Source organism: Felis catus, chromosome B4 (genome assembly GCF_018350175.1).
Source record: "Felis catus isolate Fca126 chromosome B4, F.catus_Fca126_mat1.0, whole genome shotgun sequence".
NCBI lineage: Eukaryota > Metazoa > Chordata > Mammalia > Carnivora > Felidae > Felis > Felis catus.
Window position 1 is genome coordinate 77093132 of NC_058374.1, and position 20746 is coordinate 77113877.

General features: G+C 36.3%; 1 protein-coding gene across 4 annotated transcripts in view; it reads right to left on the bottom strand.

Moving 5' to 3' along the window:
* Window positions 1–20746, bottom strand: part of FAM186A (family with sequence similarity 186 member A) — an 81927-nt gene that overhangs the window by 39700 nt on the left and 21481 nt on the right. For 3 of the 4 annotated variants that reach the window (XM_045061771.1, XM_045061770.1, XR_006600709.1), the window contains exons 2-3: window positions 1357–1573; window positions 239–409 (exon numbers count right to left, since the gene is read on the bottom strand). In XM_045061771.1, the coding sequence (XP_044917706.1) occupies window positions 239–409; window positions 1357–1573 (388 nt within the window). The other variant, XM_045061772.1, reaches the window with a different exon arrangement.

Genomic DNA, 20746 nt, shown 5'->3' on the forward strand with positions numbered 1-20746 from the left:
GCTGGGTATGGAACCTACTTTAAAAAATATAAAATAAAATAAAATAAAATAAAATAAAATAAAATAAAATAAAATAAAATAAAATATTGTGGTGATAGCTACACAACTCTAAATTTACTAAAAGTCATTGAATTTTACATTTAACATATGTGAGTTTTATGGTATGTAACTTTTACTGTAATAAAGCCATTTTTTAGAAAAAGTCAAATCTGTTTCCAATGTCTTAAAGCACCCTTACTCATTTTTTTCTTTTGTCTCTTCTTTTCTTCAAATAAAGATACACTAATTCTACTCAGTATCTTGACATTGCTCTCAATAGCTTTGTACATTTCTGGTAAAAACTCCATTTTTGCTATCCAGTGATGGTGTTCCTCAATATCAATTGCAGTCATCTCAGACAAAATGGCATCTTGAAGAGAGCAAAAGAAAGTTATTTTTTGTGCAGAAAAATGATTATAATCATACAGGCTTATAATATTGGCTAACTACTTCATACTATAGTATTGAGGAATATAGGTGTCTCACACTGATTGCTCTTCTGAGGCTTTTCTCTACGAAGAAATGAAGAAGGATGAGGCTTGGAATAGAAAGCTGAACAGTGAATCTTGGACATGAAAATACTCTGGTAACTAAAATGTGAACATGTCTTTTAATATTGAGGAACTAAACCTCAACTCCTTTCATAAGTTGTCTAGTATTTTAAAACCTTCATTATATGAGATTTCTTGCAACTTAATGAAATTATTCTTTTTGTATTCTTAGCTTATTCATTCTTTCATTCAACCAAATGTCTCCTTTGTCATGTATTGTTCTAGATGTTGAGGATACAACACTGAATAAAACAAGTTCCCTGACTTCATACTGCTTGCATTCTAGTGAAAGGAGACACACAAAACACAAAAATATAAACATTAATTATATAGTATGGCAGATCATAAGAAACGCTACAGACAAAAACAAAAAATAAAGAGGAATGGACAGTGCCAGGGAGTAGGGAATGGAGATGGTCAGAGAACACATCATTTTAAAGTGAGATATAAGCAGAAAATGAGCCACATGGCTACTTGTGGACAGTGTTCCAGGCAAAGGAATAGTAAGCATAAAGGAATAGTATGGGCAGAGGCATACTGGCATGCTTGAAGAGAAGCAAGGAGCCCAGAATAGCTGGCACTAAGTAAGCAAGACTACATAGTGCTTACTTTATTCTTACTGAAACAGTGGACAGTAATTCTCTGAATAACCTCTTTAGTCTTCTTTTAAAGGTAGTCTGATTAGCCCTTTAAAATTTACTTATAGATCCTGTTCTCTTTTTCATTAACTTCATGGTTTTCCTTTGAACCACTTTTGAAAACTTACTCCATTCTTCCAACCAGACCAGGATGTGCAAAAGAGTCTTTTCTCTAATTTCACTGTTCTTAGCATAAGTAACCATTTTATCCAGGAAATTTATTCTCCATTTCTTATGTTCTGGAAGGGAGATTTTCCTTCCGGAGTGCACATTCTCATCAACAGTGTAGCGATTGATTATTCGCTGCACATTGAGCAGTATGTCAGCCAGCTGCATATTAATGTCCTATAAGAATAAGAAGGGGGGAATATATTAATACTCAGTTTATTGGCAAATCAAACATCTGTTCATAATTCTCAACAAAGTGGGTTTATTTTTTTTTAAGTTTATTTATTTTGAGAGAGACAGAGACAGCATGAGTAAAGGAGGGGCAGAGAGAGGGAGACAGAGAATCCTAAGCAGACTCCACACTGTCAGCACAGAGTCTAATGCAGGGCTCAAACCCATGAAGCTGTGAGATCATGACCTGAGCCGAAACCAAGGGTTGGGCACTTAACTAACTGAGCCACCCAGGCACATCTCAACAAAGTTTAGAGGGAACATATGATAAAGGATGTATATGAAAAGCCCATAGTGAACATTATATTCAATAGTGAAAAACTGTAAGTTTTTCCTGTAAGATCAGGAACAAGACAAATATGTCCACTCTCACCACTTTTATTGAACATAATACTGGAAGTACTAGCCTCAGCAATCAGAGAAGAAAAAGAAATGAGGCATCTATATAGGTAAGGACGAAATTAAACTATCACTATTTGCATATGACATGATACTATATATAGAAAACCCTAAGGGGGTGCCTGGGTGGCTCAGTCAGTTGAGCATCTGACTTCAACTCAGGTCATGATCTCCTGGTTTGTGACTTCAAACCCTGCATTGGGTTCTGTGCTGACAGTTCAGAACCTGGAGCCTGTTTCAATTCTGTGTTTCCCTCTCTCTCTGCCCAACCCCCACTTGTGCTTGCTCTCTCTCTCTCTCTCTCTCTCTCTCAGAAATAACTGAATAAACTTAAAAAAAAAAAAAAAGAAAACCCTAAGGACTCAAACGACAAAACAAAACAACAACAAAAAACTATTACCAGTAATAAATTCAGTAAAGTTGTAGGATACAAAATCAATACCTAGAAATCAGTAGCATTCCTATACACTAACAATGAAGTAGCAGACAGAGAAATTAAGGAAACAGTCCTATTTATGATTGCACCAAAAATAATAAAATACCTACGAATAAACTTATCTAAAGAGGTGAAAGACCTGTACTCTGAAAACTATAAAAGATTGATGAAAGAAATTGAAGATGACACAAAGAAACAGAAAGACATTCCCTGCTCATGGGTTGGAAGAACAAATATTGTTAAAATGTATGAACTACCCAAAGCAATCTACACGTTTAATGCAATCCTTATCAAAATATCAAGAGCATTTTTCATAGAACTAGAAGAAAAAATCATAAAATTTATGTGGAACCACAAAAAGCCCTGAATACCCAAAGCAATCATAAAAAAAAAAAAAAAAAAAAAAAAAAAAAAAAAAAAAGCAAAACTGCAGGTATCACAATTCAAGATTTCAAGCTATACCACAAAGCTGTAGTAATCAAAAGAGTATGGTACTGGCACAAAAATAGACACATAGATCAGTGGAACAGTGTAGAAAGCCCAGAAACAAACCCACAGTTATAAGGCCAATTAATCTTTGACAAAAGAGGTGAGAATATGCAATGGGAAAAAGACAGTCTCTTCAACAAATGGTGTTAGGAAAACTGAACAGCTACATACAAATGAATGATCTTGGACTACTTTCTTACATCATACACAAAAATAAGCTCAAAATGGACTAAAGACCTAAATGTGAAACCGTAAAAATTTTAGAAGAGAACACAGGCCATAATTTCTCTGACATCAGCCATAGAACATATTTCTAGATACAGCTCCTGAAGCAAAGGAAATAAAAACAAAGATAAGCTATTGGGATTACATCAAAATAAAGAGCTTGTGTACAGCAAAGGAAACAACCAGCAAAACTAAAAGACAGTGTACTGAATGGGAGAAGATATTTGCATTGCAAATGACCTATCCAGTAAAAGGTTAGTATCCAAAATATATAAAGAACTGATACAACTCAACACCCCAAACCCAAATAATCCAATTAACAAATGGGCAGCAGACATGAACAGACATTTCTCTAAACAAGACATCCAGATGGCCAACAGACACATGAAAAGATGCTCAACATCACCCTTCACCACAGATATGCAAATCAAAACTACAGTGAGATACCACCTCATACCGATGATAATGGCTAAAATAAAAAACACAAGAAACAACAAGTGTTGGTGAGAATATGAAGAAAAGGAATGCTCCTGCACTGTTGGTGGCAATGCAAACTGGTGCAGCCATTGTGGAAAAGAATATGGAGGTTCCTCAAAAAATTAAAAATAGAACTACCCTATGATCTAATAATTGCACTACTAGGTATTTATCTAAAGAAAATGAAAACACCAATTCAAAAATTATATACACCCCTATGTTTACAGCAGCATTATTTATAATGCCAAATTATGGAAGCACCCCAAACGTCCATTGATAGATGAATGGATAAAGAAGATGTGGCATATATACACAATGGAATATTAGCCTTAAAAAGAATAGAATCATGCCATTTGCAATGACATGGATGGAGCTAGAAAGTATAATGCTAAGTGAAATAAGTCAAAGACAAATACCATATGATTTCACTCCTATGCGGAATTTAAGAAACAAAACAAACAAAGGGAAAAAAAGAGAGAGACATATCAAGACTCTTCGCTTTAGAGAACAAACTGATGGTTACCATAGAGGAGGTGGGTGGTGAGATGGGTGAAATAGGTGATGGGGATTAAAGAGTACACTTATCACGATGTGCACTGAGTAACGTATAGAATAGTTGAATTACTATATTATACACCAGAAACTAATACACTGTATATTAACTATACTGGAATGAAAATAAAAAACTTTTAAAAATGGTGGAGATACTAAATTTACCGTTGATGTGAGATGTATGACATATGTGAAAATGTTTTATAAATGACTGCCGTAAACAAGTAAGTAAAAGGAAGTTCCTTTTTTGTTTTTTCTTTACCTAGCCCTCACCCGTGGAAAGCAGGTATCAGATATTCCTCAACACTTTTATTTCATTACTTCACCTTCTCAAGAATCTATCAGCAAATGTATTTTGCTTATAACTGTATACCAATATTCTCAATAGGAAAGTAAATTACTACCTCATGTGTGTCTTTGGGAATTTGGGGAATCATTTTTGGTTGCAACAGTAATTGGGAGGAAGGATTTATTGATATTCAGTGAAAGGTGCTAAGGAATGCTAGCTCATTTTATAGTGGACAGTCCACACAATGAAGAACTGGCCCAATCCTGCATAGATTTTGACTGTCTTATGAGACATTCATGTAGGTAAAAAGAAAAACATCTGTTTATAATTATTTGAGCCTAGAAATTTACTCCTGTTAAAATATAAACAAAGTATTTTTTGCCTAGTTTAATTATATACTGAAGTTTCCAGGAATGCAAATATTATGTAAATCAAAGGAAAGATGTTCTTTAGAATTTCTCCAATAAATTTTACCATTCTGTTGGTACCATAGTACCAACAGCAATGCACTAACGTTAATAGTTATATAATATCAGTACGATAAACCTGCTTTTGTATCAACCTATATTCATAGCTTTCACATTTATTTTAATTCTACATATAGGTACAAGCCTCTGTCTACTTCTTTATTATGTCTTCTGGTGAAGTTGGCCTAGAATTTACACACTGAAATGCCCGTTATTAGAAATTACTTTCCTTTTATTTGCCCTCACATTTATTTATATTAATTATTTAAAGTATGAATATAGATATTATATCTATGAATTTCACCTCAGGAATAAAAGGGATGCTAAAATATTTTATTTTTTAACGTTTATTCATTTTTGAGAGACAGAGCATGAGTGGGGGAGGGGCAGAGACAGGGAGAGACACACAGAATCTGAAGCAGGCTCCAGGCTCTGAGCTGTCAGCTCAAAGAAAGAAAGAAAGAAAGAAAGAAAGAAAAGCACAATTGCAGCAAAAATTTAAGTCAGGAACACAGGAGAGTGGAGACAAAGTTTGATAAGCCAAGTGATGAAAAATAACACTATAAGCTAGCACATACCATAGTGGTCAAAGAAGAAACAATACAAAATCTTTATCAATTATTCCAGAAAAACTAAAGAGGCAGTAGCACCTCCTAACTCATTTTTTGAGGCCAGCATTACCCTGATACCAAGGTCAGATAAAGACACCACAAGAAAGAAAGGAAAAAGACAGGGAACTATAGACCAACATCCGTGATGAATATTGATGCAAAAATCTTCAACAGAATACTCTCAAACAGAATTCAACAGCACATTAAAAGGATTATACATTATGACTAAGTGGGATTTATTCCTGGAATGCAAGAATGTTTCAATATATGAAAGCCAATCAATGAAATATACCAAATTAACAGAACACTAGGAAAAACCCCACATGTTCATTTCAATTGATTCAGAAAAAGCATTTGACAAAATTCAACACCTTTTCATGATAAAAACATACAAAAAACTAGGAATAAGAAGAAATTTCCTGAACATGATAAAGACCATATATGAAATTCCAGAGATAATATTGTCAATAGTGAAAGACTGAAATGTTTTCCTTTAAAGTTAGGAACAAGGCAAGAATGCCCACTTTCACCACTTCTAGTCAGCATATTACTGTAAGTTTTAGCCAAAGCAATTAGGCAAGAAAAAGAAATAATAAAAGATATCCAAACTGGAAAGGAGGAAATAAAATTGTAATTGTCTCTATTTTCAGGTCATATGATCTTATATGTAGAAAATCCTAAAGATTCCACACATGAAAAAACTGTTAGAACTAGCAAATGTATTCAGCCAAAGTTGTGGATATGAAATAACACAGAAAAATCAATTGTGTCATTATACACCAACAATGAGCAATCTGAAAAGGAAATTGAGAAATCCATTTATAATAGTATCAAAAGAATAAAACCCTAGGAATAAATCAAGGAGGTGGAAAACTTGTACATTTGTAATTTTCACTACAAAATGTTACCAAAAGAAATGAAAGAAAACACAAATAAATAGAAAGACATTCCATGTTCATGTATTGGAAGACTTAATATTGTGAAGACATCAATACCACTAAAACTAATCTACAGATTTAATGCAAACTGTATCAGAATTCCCATGATATTTTTTTGCAGAAATAGAAAAATCCATTCCAAAATTCATATGGAGTCTCAAGGTACCCTGAATACCCAAAATGGTCTTGAGAAAGAAGAATAAATTGGACAGCACGCACTTCTCATTTTTTAAAAAGTTTATTTATTTATTCTGAGGGGGGTGCAAAGAGAGAAAGAGAGAGAGAGAGAGAAAGAGAGAGAGAGAGAGAGAGAGACAATCCCAAGCAGGCTCTGCACTGCCAGTGAGGAGCCCAATGCAGAGCTCAAACTCATGAACCATGAGATCATGACCTAAGCCAAACCAATGCAGAGCTCAAACTCATGAACCATGAGATCATGACCAATGCCACCCAGGCGCCCCACACACTTCTCATCTTTAAATCCTAGTACAAAAGCAATGGTAATTAGAACAGTGTACTGGTATAAAGACATATATATAGACCAAGGGAATAGAATAGAGAGCCCCGAAATAAACTTTTGCATATATGGTCAATGATTTTTTTTTTAATTTTTTTAAAATTTTTTTGAATGCTTATTTTTGAGAGAGAGAAACAGAGTACAAGTGGGGAAGGGGCAGAGAGAGAGGGAGACACAGAACTGGAAGCAGGCTCCAGGCTCTGAGCCATCAGCACAGAGCCCAATGCAGGGCTCAAACTCACAACCTGTGAGATCATGACCTGAGCCCAAGTCAGATGCTCAAGAGACTGAGCCACCCAGGTGCCCCTATGGTTGGGTGATTTTTGATAGATGCCAAGACCATTCAATGGTGAAAAAAAAAAAAAAAAAAGCAGTCTTTCAACAAATGGTGCTGGGAAAACTGGAGATCCATGCAAAAGAATGAAGTTGGATCATTACCTTAAAGAATATACAAAAACTAACTCAAAGTGGATAAAAAAACCTAAGCATAAGACCTAAAGTTGTAAAACAGAAGAAAACATAGAGGGAAAATTTAACAATATTGGATTTGGCAATGTTCTTGGATTTGACACCAAAACCATAGGCAACAAAAGTAAAAATAGACATATTAGACTAAATTAAATGTAAAACTTTTATGGATCAAAGGACACAACAGATTGAAAAGTCAAAGAAAATATTTGCAAATCACATCTCTGATAAAGAGTTAATATTCATATTACTTAAGGAACTTCTACAACTCAATATTAAAAAATAATAACCCAATATGAAAATGGGCAAAGGATTTAAATAGACATTCAAAAAAGATAAACAAATGACTGGCAAGCATATGAAAAGAAGCTCAACATCATAATCATTAAGGAAATGCAAATCAAAATTACAATGAGATATTACTTCACAACCCAAATAGAAAATAACAAATGTTGGTGAGGATATAGAAAATTGGAACCCATGTGCACTGTGGGTGGGAATATAATATGGTGTAGCTACTATGGAAAACACTATGGTGGTTCCTCAAAAAATTAAAAATAAAATTACCATATGACCGAGCAACACCACTCCTAGGTATATAAAGAATTTAAAGCAATTGCTGGGTTGTATTGCACTACTAGTTATTTATCCAAAGTATACAAAAATGCTAATTCGAGAGGACACATGCATCCCAATATTTATAGCAGCATGATCAACAATAGCCAAATTATGGAAAGAGCCCAAATATCTATTGACTGCTGAATGGGTAATGAAGATGTGGTATATATATATATACAATGGAATATTACTCAGCAATCAAAAGGAATGAAATCTTGCCATTTGCAACAATGTGGATGGAACTAGAGTGTATTATACTAAGCAAAATAAGTCAGTCAGAGAAAGACAAATACCATATGATTTCACTCATGTGGAATTTAAGAAACGAAACAGACGAACATAGGGAAAGGGAAGGAAAAATAAGATAAAGACAGAGAAGGAGGCAAGCCATAAGAGACTCCTAAATACAGAGACAAACTGAGGGTTGCTGGAGGGGAGGTGGGTGGGGGGCATTGAGGAGGACACTTGTTGGGATGAGCACTGGGTGTTGTATGTAAGTGATGAATCACTGGATTCTACTCCTGAAACCAATACTACGCTGTATGTTAACTAACTTAAATTTAAATAAATTAATTAAATATTTTTTAAAAAGATAAAAAAAAGATTAAAAGCAGGGACTTGAGCAAATGTTTGGACTCCTATGTTCATAGCAACATTACTCATAAGAGCAGTGAGGTGGAAACAACCCTGGTGTCCATTGATTAATGAATGGATAAACAAAATAGGATATATACACACAATGATAAAGAGAATTTATGAAAAATTTACAGCTAGCATCATACTTAACGGTGGAAGTCTAAAGTGCTCTAAGGATTCTGCTCTAATCACTTTTATTCAATATTGTATGAAGGTCCTACCCATCACAATAAGGTAAGAAAAGGAAATAAAAGAATAAAATTTGGAAAGGGAAGTAAAATGGTTTCTATTTACAGACAAAAACATTGTCTATGTAAAAACTCTACAAAAAACCTACCATTAACATGTTCACAGGATAGGAAACCAGTATACAAAAATCAAAACTTGTATTACTATAAAGCAGCAATAAATTGGAAATTGAAATGTAATCAAACTGTCATTTCCAATACACTTAAAAACATGAAATATGGAGGTAAACATTTAAGAAAATGAGTGCAAGATCTGTACATTGAAAAATGAAAAACATTAAACAAATAATGAAAAGAAAAGAAAATGAAAAATGAAAAACATTGATGAAAAAAATCAAAGATCTAAATGAACAATGACGATACCAAGCACAGGCAAGGATATAGAGCAACTGGAACTCTCATACATTGCTGGTGGAAATGCAAAGTAGTAAAGCTACCTCAGATAACAGTTTGGCAATTTCTTATAAATGTATGGTTCCATATGACCTAGCAATACCATTCCTAGGTATTTACTCAGGATAAATGAAAAGTTGTGTTTATACAAGAACGAATACATGAATGTTTGTAGTGATTTTATTCATAATTTCTCCAAACTGGAAACAACCAAAATATCCTTCAATTGCTGAATGAATACTTTATGCTAAAATGGAGTCAAATGACTACATAGGGTGATTTGATTTATATGGCATTCAGGAAAGGGAAAACTATAGGGACAGAAAACTAACAGCTGCCAGGGGCTCGGGTTTGGGGAGGGGTAGACTACAAAAGGGCAAAGAGGAATATTTTGAGAAGATGGAACTATTTTAAATCTGGATTTTAGTGATGGTCACACATCTGTATGCCTTTGCCAAAACTCCCAGAATAAGACATCAAAAGGGTAAATTTTATAGCACATGAATTTTACCTTAATTAAAAAAAAATCCTCCAATTAAAAAAGCAAGCCTCAAAAATCTCATTTTTGTCATATTTGAAAGAGAATTAAGAATAATACCTATCCATATTGGATTTTCATGGGGATTAAATGAGATAATCTATAGATAAACTTTTACCATAGGTAACATGATAAACACTATAAATGCTACAAATTATTAAGTAGTTACTATGTGCCACAGAGGCAGAAGAGTCAGAATGAGAGGGTGGGCAGAGAAATCACCATAATTTGACCATCTAATCTAGTGTGGGGTAGAACAGAACCTGAGATGCAGGTAATAATAGCAAAAGCAAAATGAACATTTGTGTACCCATTGTCCAGCTGAAGAAACAATGTCTTTAAAGGCTCCTGTGCCCCCCATAGCAGCTATATATCCCTTTCCCAGTGCCAGGAGATAACTACTATCCTGAATTTTGTTCTCTGTACTTTTACTACTATAACAGATTTAATGATGACCTTCCCCCAAAGGTATCAGGTCATAGTCCCTGGAATGTGTAAATGTTACTTCGTATTGAAAAAGGTGTTGCAGACTTTCAATCTGGAGTTCTCTCTTGTCCAGCAAGACAGCAGATGCAGAAATGAAAATGAGAGAGGCTAATGTCTGGGAGGAGACAAGAACCCTGAACAGGAGTTTTGTCTCTGTTTTTATTGAGCTCTCAAGATTTTACATACGTGGTGAATGTGCAGAAGGAAACAATCAGATAGTGACCATTAACCTGTGTGTGTAAGAAGCAAAGGGTTTGGGGGGCAACTGGCATTTGAAGTTGAGATCAAAGCACAATGATATACTGGAACCAGATGGAAAGTGTTTTCCTGTAGGTGATACAACTAATTCGCTGTTATCTTTAAAGTTTAATATTGATGGAGCATACAGCTTTAAAGATAAATTACTCATCTCACTAGCTAACCTTGGGCGCTTTCTCCCTGCAGCACCCTATGCTTTGTTTTACTTAATGTCTAGCCCTGGACGCTTTCACCCTGTGGTGGCTTTCTGCCCTAAGCCTTGTTAACCCATTGGTGCAAGTTTAGAGAATTCTTTGAAGATGTGATTAAATTAATCATCTTGAGGTGAAGAGATTGTTTTTGAATTATCTCAATGAGCCCTATTACTATCACAAGTGTCCTTGTAAGAGGGAGGTAGAGGTCAAGATCACTGAACCTACAGAGAAGGTTCAATGTGAAAATGAGGCAGAGAGAAATTTGAAGTTGCTGGCCTTGAAGATTGGAGTGATGTGGCCACAGCCAAAGAATGCTGGCAGCCACCAGAAGCTGGAAGGAGCAAGGGATGGATTCTCCCTGAGGAAGAGTCCATAGAGAACGCAACCTCGCTGACATCTTGGTTTCAGTCACAGTGACCAGACTCAGTGTCTGGGTCATCTGATCTCTAGAACTGTGAGAGAATAAAGGTCTGTTGTTTTATACCACCTGTTTGACAGAAATTTGTTTTAGCAGAGAGAAACCAGAACACATCACCCCAAAATATGCCTCTTTGATGTAAAAACTATTGAGCCAAAGGCAATGAAGAAGCAACAAATGCAGGAAAATCTCCCTCTACCCTACTTCGTTTCTGCCTAAAGGCAGGATAAAACTCTTTCTACTGAAGACAGATTTATTAGCATCAAAATAATCTGGTGCATAATAACCTTCCCACAGTTCACCACCATTGCTCTCCTTTGTCCTGTCATCTAGCCATAGATTTACTATTCTTTGTTGAAGATGCTACTATAAACTGCTTTGAGTTACTCTTTGTTTCGATTTCTTCTGTATGCTGTATACATACATACATACATACATACATATATACATTTCTTCTGTATACACTACACGTGCTAATGAACTGTTTATCTTTTGTTAATCTGTCTTTTAAAGAGCCTTGGCTGAAAACTTAACATGGATAGAGGTGAAGTTTTGCCTTCCCTGCAGCAGACACACACGCGCATATCCCTAGACAATAGATGGTGTCGTTTTGCCTGTTCCTGAATCATTCTCTATATACTTGTGTGACTTACTTTTTTCCCTCAACATTGTGTTTTCTAGTTTACCCATGGTGAAGTGTGTATCTATAGTGAACTTACTTCCACTGACAGCTATTTAATATTTTGTTGTGTAAATATGCTATAATTTATTTATTCGTTTGTTCATTCTGTATTTGTTTGTTACCAGTATTTTGATTTTACAAATGATGATGGAAACATTTCTGCAAATTCTTCCTGGTGCATATATGCAAGAGTTTTTCTAGAGCTGTGGTATCTGTAAGGGTTAAATTGTAGTGTAGGGCTAACCTGTAGCCTTAAGAAATAGCAGCTTTGTTTTAACACTGTAGATTAAGAGATAACAGCCTTGTCCTATCAATCAAGGGAACAAAAGTTCAAGGAAAATCAACTGGATTAGTGTTTGATTGGATTGGGGCAAGGGCATGTCTGAACTGTTTCCACCCCCATCTGGGAACTATTTCTTTGTTCTGTTCCCAGGTGATGATAAGATGATGTGGTCACCTATGAAAACTCTGTACCGGCTGTTCGAGACCGCACTCTGGTCAAGAGTGTCCGTCCCGATCGGTTGGCCTTGCCTCTCATTGCAATAAACTTTGTTGTGACTGTCACTGCTGCCCGTAGCATTCTGTTTCAGGAGTCCTGTGGATACAACAGTATCCACTATGGTAGCCACCAGCTACATGTGGCTACTGAGTAACTGTAACAGGCAAGTGTGACAGGAAATACACTTTAAATTAAAATAAACTAATCCAAATTTAAAAACTAACAATTCATTTATTGGAAAAATTTTACCTTTGAAAGAACTTGATATGTGAATCTACTGCTTCAAATATAAATTTTATAAATCTAAATATAGATCAAATATTTCTAATGAAAATTTACCATGCAATTTGTGATGTACTGTAAGAGCAAAATACAGGCTGGGTTTCAAAGACCCAATAACGAAAACAATGTATATCTCATTAATAATTTTTATATTGATTAAATGTGGAAATGATAGTATTTGGAATAAAATTTATGAATTTCACCTCTATCTTCTTACTTTTCACATAGTAGTTTTTAGGAAATTTTAAAAAATATTTTGTTTTAGGGGCGCCTGGGTGGCTCAGTCAGTTAAGCGGCCGACTTCGGCTCAGGTCATGATCTCACGGTCCGTGAGTTTGAGCCCCGTTTCGGGCTCTGTGCTGACAGCTCAGAGCCTGGAGCCTGTTTCAGGTTCTGTGTCTCCCTCTCTCTGACCCTCCCCTGTTCATGCTCTGTCTCCCTCTGTCTCAAAAATAAATAAACGTTAAAAAAAAAATGAGAAAAAGAAAAAAAATTTGTTTTAAATTCCAGTATAGTTAACACACAGTATTATAATAGTTTCAGGTATACAATATAGTCATTGAACAATTCCATTCATCACCCAGTACTCATCACAAGTACACTCCTTAATCCTCATAGCTTATTTTACCCACCCCCCCACCCACTTCCCCTCTGGTAACCATCAGTTTGTTTTCCATAGCTAAGAGTCTGTTTCTTGGTTTCTCTCTTTTTTTCTTTTTTGATAGCTCCTTTCTCGTTTGTTTCTTAAATTCCACTTATGAGTGAAACCGTATGGTATTTGTCTTTCTCTGACTGATTTATCTTGCTTAGCACTATACTCTTAAGCTCCACCCATGTTGTTGTAAATGGCAAGATTCCATTGTTTTAATGGCTGAATAATAATATTCCATTGTAGGGGTGCCTGAGTGGCTCAGTCGGTTAAACGTCTCACCTCGGCTCAGGTCATGACCTCGTGGTTTGTGAGTTCGAGCCCCGCATTGGGCTCTGTGCTTTGGATTCTGTGTCTCCCCCCTCTCTCTGCCCCTCCCATGCTCATGCTCTGTCTCTCTCTGTCTCTCAATAATAAATAAACGTTAAAAACAATTAAAAAAATATTCCATTGTATACATATGCCACATCTTTATCCATTCATGTATCAGTGGATATTTGGGGTGCTTCCATAATTTGGCATTATAAATAATGCTGCTATAAACATAGGGGTGTATATATTTTTTGAATTGGTGTTTTCATTTTCTTTAGATAAATACCTAGTAGTGCAATTATTAGATCATAGGGTAGTTCTATTTTTAATTTTTTGAGGAACCTCCATATTCTTTTCCACAATGGCTGCACCCGTTTGCATTGCCACCAACAGTGCAGGAGCATACCTTTTCTTCATATTCTCACCAACACTTGTTGTTTCTTGTGTTTTTTATTTTAGCCATTATCACCGGTATGAGGTGGTATCTCACTGTAGTTTTGATTTGCATATCTGTGGTGAAGAGTGATGTTGAGCATCTTTTCATGCGTCTGTTGGCCATCTGGATGTCTTTTTTTTTTAACGTTTTTTTTTTTTTTTTTAATTTATTTTTGAGACAGAGAGAGACAGAGCATGATTGGGGGAGGGGCAGAGAGAGAGGGAGACACAGAATCCGAAGCAGGCTCCAGGCTCTGAGCCATCAGCCCAGAGCCCGACTTGGGGCTCGAACTCACTGGACCGCGAGATTGTGACCTGAGCCGAAGTCGGACGCTTAACTGACTGAGCCACCCAGGCGCCCCTGGATGTCTTGTTTAGAGAAATGTCTGTTCATGTCTGCTGCCCATTTGTTAATTGGATTATTTGGGTTTAGGGTGTTGAGTTGTATCAGTTCTTTATATATTTTGGATACTAACCTTTTACTGGATAGGTCATTTGCAATGCAAATATCTTCTCCCATTCAGTACACTGTCTTTTAGTTTTGTTGGTTGTTTCCTCTGCTGTACACAAGCTCTTTATTTTGATGTAATCCCAATAGCTTATCTTTGCTTTTATTTCCTTTCCTTCAGGAGCTATATCTAAAAAAAGTGTTCTATGGCTGATGTCACAGAAATTATGGCCTGTGGTCCCAGAGAGGAGACTTACCACAGCTGCTGCCAGGATCACGATTCCACAAAGCTCACAGTTTCAGGAGATGCAGTTTTGGCAAGGTTTGTGCTGGTCTTCTGGGGCAGGGGACCCACAGCACCAGTACTGAGACAAGCCCGGCTGGAGGGGGCAGATCCCCAAAGCCTGGTGGGGGGTGGGGCACGGTGTAAGCAAGTCAGGAAGTGAATGTTGGGCTAGTGCTGGTTCTTGCAGTGGCCATGTGTTTATACTGGGATAAAGGGAGGGAAATGTGCCCGCCAGCTCCTTTGTTCCTGGAGAAGTCTCCCAATGAAGCTGCCCCTCCAGTCCATGCTCTGAGATTAGTAAACAAATCTCTTTCCCATACACCCCAGGCATCTTTCAAACTTCTGCTTCTGTGCTGTTTCTCCATGGGTTATTTGTTGCTCTATGGCATTAAGTGTAAGGACTCAGTTTCCTCTGGCCTTCCTGGCTCTCCCAGAGTGAGCCCACTGATTTTTTTAAATTCTAGGCTTTGGCTTGTGTCCCTGAAGCACGGATAAGATGATGAGATGAGATGAGATGAGATGAGATGAGATGAGATACAAATAAAATTCTAGGCTTTAAGTTCTGCTGGTTGGAAGAATTCATGAAATTTGGCCCCTCTGGTTTTCAAAGCCAAACGTTATGGAGAATCAGTCTCTCTTGTGTAATAGCAGGTTTCTTTCCCTACTCCATGCCCACAGGTCCCTCCCTCCAGGGGAGAGTCCAGTGAATCCCTTTAGCTCCTCACTGTATCTCCACCCTTCCTACCCTCTTCAGTGTGGCCTCTTCTCTACATTTAGCTGTGGAGTTTGATCTGCCAGTCTTCAGGTTGTTTTCTGGGTTCTGATGTGAGTGTTATGTAGTTGTATACACGGGACAAGGCGAACAGGGTCCTCCTACTCTGCTATCTTCCCAGCAATCTCTCTCTCAGTATATCTTTTTATATAATCTGACTTTTACCACCATAGTAATGTTTTACAAACCATTCACATAATAAATAAACTGTTGAAACCAACCACTATATAGGGTGACAAGAAAAGGATACAAACACTAACAACTGAAGTTTAATTATATACAAATGAGTAATATAACCACATTGGGAAGAAAAAAAACTAGCTAGTACCCTTGGGGAAAAAAATAATAATTTAAGGTTAAATACAAAGAATGGTTCATAAATGCTATACTAGTCAGTAAATGTATTTCTTGCATGGAAATGAGTTAGCAACTCTGAAACTACTCTATGGGTACATTAGAAATGAATGAATAAATAAATGTATTGTAGATAATAAGAACAGGGTTTCTCACTCTTATGAAAGAAGTTACAAATAAGGAATAGGAAAAGACTAAAAATGAACCCTATGGTATAGGATTAGAACCTGAACTATCAGTATTAAATCATGTTTTAAATATACACAAAGATAAATATAGATGTATATATCTACATAGGCTAATACATATATATATACATATACATGTACATATACATATACATATACATATACATATACATATACATATACATATACTTTCTAGCTCTCTTTGGTAAGAGGGCCTAGAAGAAACGACACTCCAGTAATAATGAACAAACCTAGCCCCAAATCTTGGTTTCTAAACATCAATCTCCAATAAAAGGAACAAGAGTTTTTGGAAAAATCATTGATTTCAGGGCTGGACAGGGAATGTATAAGATGATCCTGGAACATCTTGTGGTTCCGGAGAGATCGATAGATAGATAGATAGCCACTTGTTGAAAGAACACAGGAGTCGAGATATGTTCATCAGATTATTCCTTTCTGCCTGTGGACACTGCTGAGTAAGCATCATTAAAGTCTCCCCTCCCACAGCTGTCACGTCTAAGTCAGAATCTACTAAAGAGCCTGAATGGCTGCAGAAACTTTTTTATCGGAGGTTTGAGCTTCGAAACAACTGATAAGAGTCTGAAGAGCCATTTTGAGCAGTGGGGAACACTCACTGACTGTGTGGTAATGAGAGATCGAAACACCAAGTGCTCCAGAGGCTTTGGGTTTGTCATCTATGCCACTGTGGAGGAGGTGGACGCAACCGTGAATGCAATGCCACACAAGGTGGATGGGAGAGTTGTGGAACCAAAGAGGGCTGTCTCGAGAGAAGATTCTTAGAGGCCTGGTGCACACTTAACCGTGAAAAAGATTTTGGTCGGTGGCATTAAAGAAGACGCTGAAGAACATCACCTGAGAGATTGTTTTGAACAGTAGGGGAAAACTGAAGTCATTGAAATCATGACTGACCGAGGCAGTGGCAGAAAGACAGGCTTTGCTTGTGTGACGTTTGATGACCGTGACTCTGTAGACAAGATTGTCATTCGAAAATACCGTACTGTGAATGGCCACAACTGTGAAGTCAGAAGAGCTGTATCTCAGCAAGAGATGGCCAGTGCTTCGTCCAGCCAAAGAGGTCGATGTGGTTCTGGAAACGTCGGTGGTGGTCACGGAGGTGGTTTTGGCGGAATGACAACTTTGGTCATGGAGGAAACTGCAGTGGGCAAAGTGGCTTTGGTGGCAGTCGAGGTGGCAATGGATACAGTGGCAGTGGGGATGGCTGTCACGGATTTGGTAATGATGGAAGCAACTTTGGAGGTGGCAGAAGCTGTAATGATTTTGACAATGACAACGGCCAATCTTCAAACTTTAGACCCAGGAAAGGAGGAAATTTTGGGGGCGGAAGCTCTGGCCCCTGTGGTGGTGGAGGCCAATACTTTGCCAAACCACAAACCCAGTGTGGCTATGGTGGTTGCAGCAGCAGCAGCTATGGCAGTGGCAGAGGTTTAAAAAAATATTTTTTTTAAATTTTTTAACGTTTATTTATATTTGAGACAGGGAGAGACAGAGCATGAACAGGGGAGGGTCAGAGAGAGGGAGACACAGAATCTGAAACAGGCTCCAGGCTCTGAGCTGTCAGCACAGAGCCTGACGCGGGGCTCGAACTCACAGACCGCGAGATCGTGACCTGAGCCAAAGTCGGACACTTAACCGACTGAGCCACCCAGGCGCCCCTAAAAAAATATTTTTAATGTTTATTCTTGAGAGAGAGAGAGAGAGAGAGAGAGAGCATGAGCAGGAGAGGAACAGAGGGGGGGCGGGACACAGAATCTGAAGCAGGCTCCAGACTGTCAGCACAGAGCCTGATGCGGGGCTCGAACTCACAAATCGTAAGATCATGACCTGAGCCGAAGTCAGACGGTTTTAGGTTTTAATTACTACCAGGAAACAAAGCTTAGCAGGAGAAAAGAGCCAGAGAAGTGACAGGGAAGCTACAGGTTCCAATATTTTTGTGAACTCAGCCAAGCACAGGGGTGGCAGGGCCTAGCTGCTACAAAGAAGACACTTTTTAGACAATACTCATGTGTATGGGCAAAAAACTTGAGGACTCTATTTGTGACACTTGTATAACAGGTTATTTTAGTTTCTGTTCTGTGGAAAGTGTAAAGCATTCCAACAAAGGGTTTTAACATAGATTTTTTTTTTTTTTTGCACCCATGCTGTTGATTGTTAAATTAAAAGTCTGATCATAACGCTGCATAAATGTGTCTAAAAAAAAAGAAAAAGAAAAAGAAAGAAAGAACACAGGAGTCAACCTGAAGGAGCTCCTAATGGCCAAATCTGGAACAATTGAAGCAATAACAATAATAATAATAATAATAATAATAATAATAATAAATTATAACCTACAGGATAAAATAAATATCTGAGTCTCTATCAATATTAGTGAATAAATAAATGGAAGAGGTAGTTCTTGCTGGCACAGCATTCCAATTAATAAATGTGGAAGAGGGAAAAGAAAATTACCCTTAGGTAACATCACAGTAATAATTGTTGCAGACAATATCTATCAATGAATTCCAAAATTCAGTGGACAAAAGTTGGAGAAGACACAGAATGTGCATAGTCTCAAAGTGTCTTCCCCAAGGTATTTATTAACTACACAGGGAAAAATAGTAACTTTACAGTAAACAAATCATTTTAACCAAGTGATCAAGGTCAACATGAGTCATAATGCAGACCCCTGTAATATGATGTATTAAGGATGAAGATCATTTATGGGGTATTTTTGCCCCCAAAATGCATAATCCCAATCCCATCATGAAAAATATTAGAGAAACCAAAAGTAAGAGACATTTAAAGAAGTTACATTCTTTGAAAATATCAAGATCTCGAAAGCAATGAACAACCAAGGAAATGATGCAGACCACAGAAGACTAGGGAGAAAGTAGGTACTCTATGAGACCCTGGCTAGGATCCTGGGACAGAAAAACACATTAATGAGAAAACTGATAAAATCAAATGAGATCTTCAGTTAATAGTATTGTATAAATTTTAATTTCCTGATTCTGGTAGTGTACTATGGCTATGTAATATGTTAACATTAGGGGAAGCTGATCTGAAAATATATGCAAAATCTATACTGTTTTGTGGCTTTTCTTTAAGTCTAAAATTTTTATGAAATAAAAAAGATTAGAGAAAAAATTATTTTGCATTATTTACTACAATTAAATCAATGCATACTTGATTGACCAGCAATTCCATTCATAGATGAAATGCATGCATATGTGTACCAAAAGAGTTCACAGAAATGTTTATAGTGATATTATTTCTGGTAGAGAACAACAGTAGAATGGATAAAATCATAAAATGGAATGATAGTAACAAAAATTAATGAACTATAGTTCCATACAAAGAATCTCCTGAACATAATATTAAGCAAAAGAAACTAGACATTAAAGAATATATACTGCATGATTCCATTTATCGGGCAAAATCAACCTACAATGTTAAAGATGAAGATAATTGTCTTTTGGGAAAATGGGGAGGTTTATGTGGTGCAGGTAATATATATATATGTGTGTATATATATATATATGTATATATATATATACACACATATATATATATGTGTGTATATATATATATATACATATATATACATATATATACATATATATACATACATATATACATATATATACATATATATACATATATATGTATATATACATATACATGTATATGTACATATATATGTATATATGTACATGTATATGTACATGTATATACATATATATGTATATATGTATATATATGTATATATATGTATATATGTATATATATGTATATATGTATATATATATGTATATATGTATATATGTATATATACATATATATGTATATATGTATATATATGTATATATGTATATATATGTATATACACACATATATATATATTTCTGGGATTTGTATATTTTGTGATAATTCATGTAGTACTTTTATTTATTTATTTATTTATTTATTTATTGGGAGAGTGCAAGCAGGGAGGGGCAGAGAGAGGGGGACAGAGGATCTGAACCTGGCTCTGCACTGACAGGCTGACAGCAGCAAGTCCAATGTAGGGCTCGAACTCTTGAACTAGGAGACCATGACCTGAACCAAAGTCAGGCGCTCAACCAACTGAGCTACCCAGGTGCCCCTCATGGAGTATTTTCAACTGTGAGTTTTCACCTATGTTTATTATAATTTTTTAAGTTTTTAAAATAAGAGTTCAACCAATGCTTCCATTCTAGATGAAGTTACATGGACAAGATTCATCCTCTTATATAAGACAACTAAAAGAAGTCCACCTAAAATGATTATAAACCCCAGAACTCACACAGGGAGGAGAAGTATATTCTGTTCCCAGATTGACTAAAAAGCTTAGTTCATAGGACATCTTATGGAGTATTCAGACAGGCTTTTGCCTCATAGTGGGGGCAAAATAAGCTGTAGACTAAATGCTCCTATAGTCTCATCTAACAATGAACAAAAGGATCAAACTACTGCTACATAAATATGTCCTAAAAGTTTGAAGATATTTATCAGATTA